Here is a 12,812-nt window from a genome sequence, read left to right as displayed (position 1 = left end):
CACTTTGTAAATGTTTTCCAGGATATTATATTTTGCATTTTGTTAAATTTTGGCAACTTGTGCCTGTGGAACACTTATTTACCTTCCATTTAATTTGTATATAAACTGATATATGTAGATATGATATACATATATCCACATATATATATAGATATGTTATATTATACGTGAATAATAAATATTTATATATATATATATAAAAAACGAGAGAATACAACAATTTACGTTCAATCAAGTAAACTTCAGGGGTGGTAACGTGATGCGACGCGAAGGTTTCTCCATTGAAATGACCGATGGATTATCAGTGAGCCATTGATCGGCAGATCATTCGGAAGTAAATTGAAAATTTTTTACCACTTACCACTTTGCTAAACGGTGAATTTCTTCAAAGTTCACGAAAGTGAGTTCCTGTAGTTTGCACAAATGTTTTAACGATTATTCATTGATCTGTCTTTCCTCGGTGAATCGGTATATCTTTTTGGTACAGTTAAAAGAAACAATGCGATTTTCTTATGTAAAGTTGGTTGTGCACACCAGGGTGTTATATTACAGGCAAAAAACAGCGTGGTCCCACCCTCTTACGTACTACCACTAACATCTTGACATATTTTATATTATATACACCCTTTATTATATCATTAGATGCAATTTTCATCCATCATTTATAGAATGCACAACAGCACCATCTTTTATTTAACTAACAAAAATGCTCCACATGGCCAAGTTGACACTAACTTTTACATATTTTTTAATACTGTATAATAATATTTGCTTTTGATATGCCTGGAACTATATACTATAGATCTGTCCTACATGGCACACGCGCGTAACTCATGAGCCTCTGACACCCGCTTGCTGATGGGATATTATTAATCACTACAATTATTAATATAATCACAATTAATAACATATAGAGGATTATGTCAGTTTAATGAATTTCAATCAAATGTCACTTAATTTGTTGGAAAAAAAAAAAAAAAAAAACGAAAAAAACTCTGTAGCAGTGGCTAGTGCATCGTATACTAATAGCCACAGTTGAAATTGGCAATTGACTTTATTTTGGTATACCTATTTCTACTCTGGCAGTTGTAGTAAATAATAATATTTTATCAATGAAACCGAAAAAAATCATTTTATGAATCGAAGAACTGAAAAAAGCAAAAATCTCTTTGTATACAACATATGCCAGTTAGTTATTGGGTGCAGCTCTTATTGTTGGATAAAATATATAATTAGTATATAATGTTTCAGTGGCATTGATTAAGTTTTCTTCAAATGTTAACTTCGCATATCATTATTAGTATTATTATAATTATTACTGTTATTTTCGTTTTGTTTTAAATTATTTTTCATACCACACGACTATGTCGATACGTGTAACTATCTTTTTTACTGTCCTATGCGCGGGGAGGATATATTGGCCTCGTGAATTATATAGCTAATTAATTTGATTGTATAAAAAAGAAATAACTTGTAATTACTAGTACAGGATTTATGTGGTTGTTTCTAAGGAGTTTTTGTTTAGTGGATGTCACATTTCATTGTATACACACAAGTCAAAATGCTTCATACTAATAATTTTTAATTGATACCGTGCAAAGCAATGCAATTTATCCTTCTATTCATTGTGTTCAAATATTTAATGAAATTCACCATCGAACTCGCTACTTCATTGGTGATAATCAATGCAGGATACGAGAATAACATTTTTTATTTGATTTTACTTTTGGTTTTTTTTGTTTTCACGATTGTCATATCAATGATAGATACATATACACACGCAAGTATTATACCTATAAAATCTCATTCAATTTTGGCGATCATTCCGTTCGTTTGGAAATAATATGAGCACAATCAACAGTGAGATAACGCAAAGCGGATGAACATATAAACCGATGAATATAAAAATATCTTTCGATCATTAACTTATACACACGCATTGTTAGCATTGCTTTGCATCGAGCACATTTCTATCAGTTGATCAGCTATTAGAAGATGAATGTTAACGACGATCAATCATAATCAAATTACTAACAAACTGTTTTTCTTTTCTTTCTTGTTAACCCTGGTTGCCCATGGCCTGTAGGCTTGGAGTGCTAACAATGGAATCCACTCGCCCCGTGCTAACACCTGGACTCTGGAAGAGCATCCGCGTTCGATTGATTCGCCTGACAGCCGACCACCTTCGCCGCCCGCGTCACCAGCCCTGTTCGTCGAGCCTTATCTATCCTGCATCCTATTCGTGTCCGGAGTTTGTACTTTACGATTAAAATTTGCTATCCAGAAGTATCTCGATGCTAGCGCAGCAATAAATTCATAATTGTATTTCATCGATTAACTTGTTATTGCACCGGCATTGGGATATTTTTTGATCGATTGCAATCCTAAAGGGCAATTCTTGGGACACCGCTGTAAATCTTCAGTTTTTGTAAAATAACAATGCAACGGTAGCATTTCTTTCGCGATAAGAGATTTTTTTTTTCCAAAGATTGTATCATATAACGCATTCTCATAGGTACAACAGATTTGAAAATATTTTCTTCAATTCTACCTGACATTTTTCACTTAGAATCGATCGATCAATCAAACGTTAAAACAGAGCTAAATAGAACTGTTTGCTATTTATATTCATTGGATTACTGGGTATATATCAACGTAGAACTTAGCGGCGCTTATTTAGAATTGTAACATACGCCCGATTCTCGAGTTCAGATATTTCATTGACATTCAAAACCAACTGGATATGATTTATCCCAGTTTCCTTCTCAGGGCTAAAAACACTCAATGAACATGTTAAAAAAAAATCAGTTCACTCTTGCTCTTGTCATAAATTTTTTAGATCTTTTTATATTGAAAAAAAAGAATTGTCATATATGATTAATATTCTAATACAGGTTTTTTTTTTATCTACGTACAAAGTTAATTACCAGACTTGAAAAAAAAAGAGATCCAGTAAAACTGTTGAGGTGAAAATAATCAATTATTTGACAATATACGCTTAAACTGAACGTCCTGGACATCTTGAGAGGAGTTGGTCACGATGTCCCGCAGAAACAGGATCTACCCCGAGATTAATCGAGACTCGACGCAAAGGTATAGAATAAAAGCAAAGATGAAAAGAAAAAATCGCGTGGCGTGCGTGATTTTTTTTTTTTTTTTTTTTTAACGAAAGTAAATAGATCTGTTGCTAGCACTTTTTCCGTTATGAAATTATTATCATTTAAGTTAAAATATATAAATAAATGTATGTAACTTGTTAATAAGTGTGATCGATTGATTGAATGAATGAGCGAATTACTTAATGTTGATCAACATTACATCGTAGTTACGTGTTAAATTATAGGTCTGCCATACACATAATTCTAAGAATTTCATTATGCGTTATTAATCTCCGTATCATTATAGTTTCAAATAATTATGCCCGTTATTTAGTTAATTGCAAGAATCTTTATGCCTCCGAAGCATCCTAAAATTATCTCCGTAGCTTTTCTTTCTTGTACATAGATGCTTAAAGCATAGCTACACACTTTGAGTGATCTGCAATCTACTTAAGTTCATGTTATCTAATATTCTGAATTATTTTATTATTATTAATACATAATCATTTATCATTACACGATTTATCTAGATATTAGCAACATATGAATTGAGAATCTCTTTAGCATGTCTTATACTATACACTATTCACATAATACACACGTACATAGACGTAAATGAAATACGTCTGTAAATTAAATCCGTGCGTGTGTGTGACCGTGCATATGTATATGTATAATATATTCATACAATTTTACATATATAAATTATATATGTAATAAATAGTAAATTATATTCAATCGGTAAAACACTACATTTTTGAATCAAAAACAAGACAAAAAAAAAAGAACAGAATATTTCTGCTTAAATTTGTTTTAGTGATTACGCATTATCATAGTTAATACGTCTGAATCTACTTGGATATTAGTTGAATATATATAAATATATATATTGTATTTTATTTTTATGTAAGTACGTTTTAATGTATGTAGATACGCAGCGTACAGGATATCGTGGCAATATTTAATTTTTTTTTTCTCCTTGCGGGCAGCAATACAAAATAATAGTGATTTTTAATATCTCCGTAAAGATCTGATAAAAACATTATATAAAAGAAAAGAAAAAGAAATTGAAAAAGTGAAAATGAAATGAATGAATAGTAAATAAATAAGAAAATTATAGTACTTCATATATTAAACAGTAGGGATTATAAGTTGCAATGAAATCGCAATATATTTGTTTAAAAATATACATATATATAGGTACACACATATATATATATATATAAATATAAAAATATATAAATAAAAAGTTATATCATAGATGAATAATTTTTTTTTTTTTTTTTTTTTTTTTAGATCAGACTGTATGAAATCAATGCCTATGCATATCTACATATGATCACATCTTTTACAGAAAATCAATCACTGATATATTTTTATTGATCTTTATGTCTACTTAACTGTTATACTATTGCATGTTCGAGATTCAATGTTTAAAAGCAGATTTGAGGCGGTTTTTCAACGTTTTCAAGACGGATAGAGCGGCATACTACATACATCCATAACGCAGAACTAATCCGAATGAAATCATTGTACAGCCTAATGAAAAATATATTTATAACGGAGTTAGATAAGATATATTTTAGCTCAAACTCTGCATAACTTTTTGCAAGAGATGGGAAAGAAAAAGAAAAAAATTAACTTTTACCAATTCATTCGTCGTTTCGTAGCTACTTCGAAAGAACTATTATGAAAAGAAAATTCTATAATTTGGAAAAATATACTTACAGCTGGGACACAGCAAACCGTTTGATGCAGCAAACTGTGTTGTAAAATTAATATTACTGAATAAAAGTTTGACACTAATCATTAACTTCTATACCAATTGATTTTGTTTCGTTTTTCTTTTCAGGTATAATCTAATTAACCAACCTAATACATCAAATGTTGAGGAAATTCTTCCTAGATAATATTTCCCAGGTATATCCTGAAAACATTTGAACAGATAACTGAATTCGAGTACACATTCATACAGGTATACCTAGTTGAATTTTTTCACCAACACCTAATTCTTGAATACGTACAATTATCAAAATTAAAATCGGATGGATCAAAAATGGTTTCAGACGTGACTAACGCAATTAATTTGTTCAGTTTATGATAATGTCTATAAAAACGTTGAAATAGATTTCACAATTGAATAATCGAACTGTCTTTGAAAAAAACAAACACAAGAATCTATCGTGCGTTCCTGCAACAAAAGTTGTATACTACGTAGAAACTCCAAATACGATGATAAAGCAGCTTATCATATCTGTTACCCAGAGATTATAAAGCGCGATATCTATAACAGGTGAGCCTCCATAACTGAATCAGTCGAATTGTCGTTCAGTGTGAAACTTATACGTAAGGATCATGAAATGGTGAAGTATACGCTCCTGCATAAACCTACACTTTCGGCTTGGCCGTCGATTCCACGGCAGGTCAAGATCATTATTATTGGGATTATTCTAATTACTCTAATATTTCTGATATTCGTTCAACGTGTGGTAAGTGATCGACGTACCTAACTTACTTCGTAATGTACGTGAAATTAATAATGAAATTGACATATAGTCGCGGGGATGGGCAATAATTGTTCAACGGCGTTGTTTCATTATTATCCTATTTGTACTCATTTCGATTATATTGAGGCAGTTGGTTGATTTATTGCAGAAATATGACAACATCAGGCAATTGTACGAAATGGACGAAACGATTTTTGAAATTCTCGATCTCGAAGTAAAATATATGCCGTCCCCTGAATCGGAAATGGAAGATCGATGGGAATCCACCTCTGTGGAAGATGGCATGATTTATTCGGCTTACTTGGATTATAGACCGGAAATTATCCTCGACGATCGCCATGATGACAAATCAGGTGAAAAGACCTGGGCTGTAATTAGAGTGATCGCGATATTGCCATTAGAATGGGACGGCAAGTCATTGACTTGCTACTATAAATACAGACCAGATGAAGCCGGAAAGATTGTTATAAAAAAAAAAACTTCGTCCAGAGTGAGGGCCATAAATGAAAACTGGGGTTTGAAGTATTCGGCGTTCTTCGTCCTTTGCGATTTGACACTACCTCTTGAAATGAACTACGAACAATTATTTCACTATCATCATCTTCCCGTTGAAATATCTGTTGGTTCTACGAGTCGTGATGATCTGAACGGTATCAAGTTTATCAAAATCCGGTATCCTCAAGACGGTTTTGGAAAATTTGAATATTCGGTTAATTCTTCGTTGTCTTTGTGTGGGCCCGGTGAGTCCGAAACGATATTTTGGTTCGACTGGTCCGATTTCTTTTGGAAAAATCCTCCACTCTGTTTCAGTATTTCATCACGAATACGACAGAGCATTACACCTTGTGGAGTTTATCGAATATTACATAATGCAAGGAGTCAATCATTTCACGTTTTACAACAAAAGTGTTTCGACGGATGTTTCGAAAGTATTTCAGTACTACGCCAACAAGGGAATAGCGACAATTCTTCAGTGGAAATTACCGTCGATTTACCAATTCGAGTTAACACTCAGGATGGACGGATCATTCGCAGCTTGGAACGACTGTCTCTACAGAAGTTCATTCCACAAAAATTATAAATACGTCCTAATAGCTGACGTGGACGAATTCATCGTGCCTAGAAAACATGAAAACCTCACGGAGCTCATGGGATTCTTGGACCCTCCGAATAATTTGAATACTAAAAATGAACACGCGTCGTTTGAATTTAGAAATGTTTTTTTCTATCTGATGCATCCGGACGACAAGACCGACTACGATCCTAGTAAGTTCTTCCAAATAATGATTGAAATTTTTTTCATAAGTTTTCGATAATTCGGTACTTTTCTACATTGTGAAAATTATACACAATATACACTTGTAGCGGTGCCTTATCTCTACCTTCAAGCAAAAACGGAAAGAGTTAAAGATCCTGAAAAAGCTGGGTACCTGACGAAATACATCGCGCGTTCTCAGGATGTTGTAGAGCTCGGATACCACAAGGTCTGGTTTCATCACCCGGGTACATCGATCTTTATGAACAGTGAGTTTTAATTAACGAACAATTAAATATTGGGCGTGTGCATACGTACGTACCAATAATCTTTTATCGTCTTGTTTGATTTTCAGGCTTCGATCGGTTGGTCGTTGATGCAGACGTAGCACTTTCTCATCATTACAGCGATTGCGAGGCAGAAACTGCAGCTTGTCATTTTAGACCGACGATAATCGACAGAACGACGCATAAGTATATCAAGGAAATTGGAACGCGACTGAAACGAGTTTGTAAAGATATATTCGAGGATGCTGGATGTCCTGCACCGAAGAACTGATGCATTTCTACTGGAAGTATATTATTTTGACACTCGAGCGTAGTTCTTTCCGCAGCTGACGGAAAAATTCTGCAGCATCCGTTTTACAAAGCGACAAAAAAATTCATCATAGCTGCCTTATTAAATTTCCGGCGAAGACTATTTCTCCAGTTGCAGTTAAGTGCCAAAGATTTCCAAAATTTTTTAATGAACTTTAGCCATCATTTCAAAAGGATAATGAGAAATAAATCAATCAGGGATTAGTAGGGTCCTGTACAGGAACAGCATCCCTTTACATTGGGAATTCTAGTCATGGTATTTTGATATTGGAAATCGGATTCGAGAATCTGAATCAGTATCTTGAAAATAAAAAATTCATACCACATTGAAATCGATTGTGCGATGGTCTTTCAATGTATTCCGATCTTATGAATACGAATTCATCGAGTGAATTGAGCTTAGAATAAATGCTATCGAGATATCTTGATTTTTTCACTCACTTCAACGATAAACCGAAGATAACTTGATTAATCCTATGGATAGACTAACTTAGCTAGTAGATTTGAATTCTTTGGCTCAATATTTGATCTAAGAAACATGAATCCATCGAGTGAATCAAGCTGGAAATGAATCCTTTCGTTGTATCTCAATTTTTTCGTACTCAAGGCGCGACGTTAGCGATAACTCGATCATTCAATTACTTCGCGATTCAATGAATCTTCCTTATCTTCTGTTACAGAAGCAAAATTGACAGCCTATGAAGCGACTCCACATTGCATCTAGAACATTAGACTACATTATTTATCGTGTAGTCATAGATCCGATACTCCAATACTGAAATGATGAGTATGTGAATTCGACAATAACTACTTTCAATTTGACTGTACACATTTATTGTAATACAAGATTCCTTTCTAGGAATAAATAAATTGCAGAGACTAAAGTCTTTGGTGTTTTTCGCCCCGAAATCCTAAGGAATCGCCCCAAAAATTAGCAAAGACTTTGGAAAATGAAGCTCTTGACACCGCCGTTCAGTTCTTCATGAAAAAAGTTTACGGAAAATTCCGAGTAATCTCAAAACAGTCAATTGCGAACGTGCAATTCGGTATTCGATCATTGCAGCGTCTCCTACGTCCATCCTCCTTTTCCGAGGTGACGGCAGTATGGCCTCGGCAGCCGAAGCGACGCGGTCATCGGGAGCGACATCGACGCTAGTGCGTACATCCTTTGAAAAGAGATAGAAGAAGCTAGCGAGGAGAGAGAGACATATTTTTGGGTGAGGATTAGCAACGGATTAGTACGCGGTTACTACAGCGCCATATATTTTGTCGACAATGAGTCCAGAGTTCAGTTTTAATTGCGCAGTGACTCGGGAAGGAGTGTTCCGTTTGATCTACATATTTTTAAAAAGTGCTTGACTATCGGTAGCTAGTGAAAAACCGATATCATTGGAAATTTCGTGAATTCTGTAACTCAGGGATTTTTCCATAAGCACTGGTGAGCATAATGTTTTTACCGTGACCATCGTATGTTCGGGATTTCGGTTCAAAATTATGCTTCATTGCTATTTCACGAACGACTTTATTGATATATTTTAGGTTCAATTTTACAATTTCACTTGGTTTCTGACATAATATTTTCGCATTTCAGAATCGTACTTGACAGAGGTCGAAGATGCCTAGTTCTTCGCGATACAGTTCAACTTTCAACTACTATCCCTACGTTGTGCTGAAAAATTCGTATAAGGTAAGAAATGATTGTTACCGTGTATTCGTTGACTTGTAATGAGATCAGAAGTTGTTTGTCTCATTTGCGTTTCCGGAGTTAGAATGCATTCAATGGGCGTACTAGAATTGACATTCTATAAAACTTAGCCTTTTGCCTCAAAGAAACGCCAAGTTTTAGATATTTCTCAAGATTTAAGATCAGAATTAGGATTTTCTTCGAAGAGTTTTTCGAAGAGTCAAAGAGTTTATGGATCTGAAGAGTTCAGAATCAAGGATATCTCTATGAGATTTATTGCTAGCTTTACTCGACGATTCGCGGAGATCGCGACATGACAATTAATAATTATCAATGATGATTATGTGTTCATCTATTTATTTATTCATTCATTTAGTTAGTTATCGATTTATTTATTGATTAAATTATAGATTCATACCTGATGCCAATCTACTCTCAATGTAAAGCAATCGTCGCGTTTATGATTGCAGCCTATTTTAGTGATCAAACAATTAATTATTAAGAATAGTATTTTCAATGGTTGATGAATCCATTAGTATTTCAGAAGCCCTTTTTACTATTCAAGCAATTGAATGAATGAATGAATAACTGAATTAATTATTCAAATTAATGATACGGTATGATTTCAATGCTTCTGACTTGATGTGTTCATTCATTTATTTATTCAGTTATGCATATATTCATTTATTTATTCGATTCTGGAATGTGCCTAATTCCTATATGATCTCACATGTGAAGCGATTATATCTTGTACGTCTGCAGATTAAAAGTAATTACTTCGATCGCTAACTCTCGGGAAGATATTCTCGATTTTTCACATTTTTGACCGATAAATTGGCGATAACTCGGTCAATTTTAAAGATAAATCGTTTTACTTTTCAAAATTGGATTCCTGAGATCAAAATACATAGGAATAGCATAGGAAACTCCATAAAAAAAATTATTGAATTTTGCCTCAAATTTTGAGAAAATCCTAAGCCTATAGGCTTACCGTTTTTTCGGGTCAAAATGTGAAGTATTTCTAAAATCGATTGCAGGTGACTTTTCTTGTGTATTTTTGCACAGGGAATACAAATACGTCGTTCAAATTGAGTTAGGAATAAATCCCATCGAGATATCCTCGATTTTTTACATTTTTGACCGATAAATTGGCGATAACTCGGTCAATTTTAAAGATAGATCGTTTTACTTTTCAAAATTGAATTCCTGAGATCAAAATACATAGGAATAGCATAGGAAACTCCATAAAAAAAATTATTGAATTTTGCCTCAAATTTTGAGAAAATCCTAAGGCTATAGGCTTACCGTTTTTTCGGGTCAAAATGTGAAGTATTTCTAAAATCGATTGCAGGTGACTTTTCTTGTGTATTTTTGCACAGGGAATACAAATACGTCGTTCAAATTGAGTTAGGAATAAATCCCATCGAGATATCCTCGATTTTTTACATTTTTGACCGATAAATTGGCGATAACTCGGTCAATTTTAAAGATAGATCGTTTTACTTTTCAAAATTGAATTCCTGAGATCAAAATACATAGGAATAGCATAGGAAACTCCATAAAAAAAATTATTGAATTTTGCCTCAAATTTTGAGAAAATCCTAAGGCTATAGGCTTACCGTTTTTTCGGGTCAAAATGTGAAGTATTTCTAAAATCGATTGCAGGTGACTTTTCTTGTGTATTTTTGCACAGGGAATACAAATACGTCGTTCAAATTGAGTTAGGAATAAATCCCATCGAGATATCCTCGATTTTTTACATTTTTGACCGATAAATTGGCGATAACTCGGTCAATTTTAAAGATAGATCGTTTTACTTTTCAAAATTGAATTCCTGAGATCAAAATACATAGGAATAGCATAGGAAACTCCATAAAAAAAATTATTGAATTTTGCCTCAAATTTTGAGAAAATCCTAAGGCTATAGGCTTACCGTTTTTTCGGGTCAAAATGTGAAGTATTTCTAAAATCGATTGCAGGTGACTTTTCTTGTGTATTTTTGCACAGGGAATACAAATACGTCGTTCAAATTGAGTTAGGAATAAATCCCATCGAGATATCCTCGATTTTTTACATTTTTGACCGATAAATTGGCGATAACTCGGTCAATTTTAAAGATAGATCGTTTTACTTTTCAAAATTGAATTCCTGAGATCAAAATACATAGGAATAGCATAGGAAACTCCATAAAAAAAATTATTGAATTTTGCCTCAAATTTTGAGAAAATCCTAAGGCTATAGGCTTACCGTTTTTTCGGGTCAAAATGTGAAGTATTTCTAAAATCGATTGCAGGTGACTTTTCTTGTGTATTTTTGCACAGGGAATACAAATACGTCGTTCAAATTGAGTTAGGAATAAATCCCATCGAGATATCCTCGATTTTTTACATTTTTGACCGATAAATTGGCGATAACTCGGTCAATTTTAAAGATAGATCGTTTTACTTTTCAAAATTGAATTCCTGAGATCAAAATACATAGGAATAGCATAGGAAACTCCATAAAAAAAATTATTGAATTTTGCCTCAAATTTTGAGAAAATCCTAAGGCTATAGGCTTACCGTTTTTTCGGGTCAAAATGTGAAGTATTTCTAAAATCGATTGCAGGTGACTTTTCTTGTGTATTTTTGCACAGGGAATACAAATACGTCGTTCAAATTGAGTTAGGAATAAATCCCATCGAGATATCCTCGATTTTTTACATTTTTGACCGATAAATTGGCGATAACTCGGTCAATTTTAAAGATAGATCGTTTTACTTTTCAAAATTGAATTCCTGAGATCAAAATACATAGGAATAGCATAGGAAACTCCATAAAAAAAATTATTGAATTTTGCCTCAAATTTTGAGAAAATCCTAAGGCTATAGGCTTACCGTTTTTTCGGGTCAAAATGTGAAGTATTTCTAAAATCGATTGCAGGTGACTTTTCTTGTGTATTTTTGCACAGGGAATACAAATACGTCGTTCAAATTGAGTTAGGAATAAATCCCATCGAGATATCCTCGATTTTTTACATTTTTGACCGATAAATTGGCGATAACTCGGTCAATTTTAAAGATAGATCGTTTTACTTTTCAAAATTGAATTCCTGAGATCAAAATACATAGGAATAGCATAGGAAACTCCATAAAAAAAATTATTGAATTTTGCCTCAAATTTTGAGAAAATCCTAAGGCTATAGGCTTACCGTTTTTTCGGGTCAAAATGTGAAGTATTTCTAAAATCGATTGCAGGTGACTTTTCTTGTGTATTTTTGCACAGGGAATACAAATACGTCGTTCAAATTGAGTTAGGAATAAATCCCATCGAGATATCCTCGATTTTTTACATTTTTGACCGATAAATTGGCGATAACTCGGTCAATTTTAAAGATAGATCGTTTTACTTTTCAAAATTGAATTCCTGAGATCAAAATACATAGGAATAGCATAGGAAACTCCATAAAAAAAATTATTGAATTTTGCCTCAAATTTTGAGAAAATCCTAAGGCTATAGGCTTACCGTTTTTTCGGGTCAAAATGTGAAGTATTTCTAAAATCGATTGCAGGTGACTTTTCTTGTGTATTTTTGCACAGGGAATACAAATACGTCGTTCAAATTGAGTTAGGAATAAATCCCATCGAGATATCCTCGATTTTTTACATTTTTGACCGATAAATTGGCGATAACT

General features: G+C 33.3%; 2 protein-coding genes across 7 annotated transcripts in view; both read left to right on the top strand.

The window, feature by feature from the left end:
• Positions 1-4,911, top strand: part of LOC105690867 (protein held out wings) — a 36,453-nt gene extending 31,542 nt beyond the window's left edge. For all 6 annotated transcript variants that reach the window (XM_020855196.2, XM_048657428.1, XM_020855193.2 and 3 more), the window contains exon 8: positions 2,087-4,911. The gene's annotated coding sequence lies outside the window, so the exon portion shown is untranslated. The remainder of the gene's footprint in view (positions 1-2,086) is intronic.
• A 1,300-nt stretch (positions 4,912-6,211) lies between these two features.
• LOC105690879 lies at positions 6,212-8,244 on the top strand. The gene is made up of 3 exons (XM_048657430.1): positions 6,212-6,871; positions 6,971-7,129; positions 7,216-8,244. Exons 1-3 carry the CDS (start codon positions 6,475-6,477, stop codon positions 7,416-7,418), a joined length of 759 nt encoding a protein of 252 aa, XP_048513387.1. The 5' UTR covers positions 6,212-6,474; the 3' UTR covers positions 7,419-8,244.
• Positions 8,245-12,812: the final 4,568 nt, after the last annotated feature.

The sequence above is a fragment of the Athalia rosae genome, chromosome 6 (assembly GCF_917208135.1).
Source record: "Athalia rosae chromosome 6, iyAthRosa1.1, whole genome shotgun sequence".
Taxonomy (NCBI): domain Eukaryota; kingdom Metazoa; phylum Arthropoda; class Insecta; order Hymenoptera; family Athaliidae; genus Athalia; species Athalia rosae.
The sequence above is the reverse complement of the archived record's forward strand: the minus strand, read 5'-3'. Positions and strand labels throughout refer to the sequence as shown.

What these genes read in the sequence shown, in the direction of transcription:
- LOC105690879 (XM_048657430.1), top strand. Translation starts at nt 6,475, where the DNA reads ATGCAAGGAGTCAATCATTTCACGTTTTACAACAAAAGTGTTTCGACG. An exon ending in CAAGACCGACTACGATCCTA is followed by an intron (nt 6,872 to 6,970) that starts GTAAGTTCTTCC and finishes ATACACTTGTAG; the next exon opens with CGGTGCCTTATCTCTACCTT. An exon ending in TACATCGATCTTTATGAACA is followed by an intron (nt 7,130 to 7,215) that starts GTGAGTTTTAAT and finishes TTTGATTTTCAG; the next exon opens with GCTTCGATCGGTTGGTCGTT.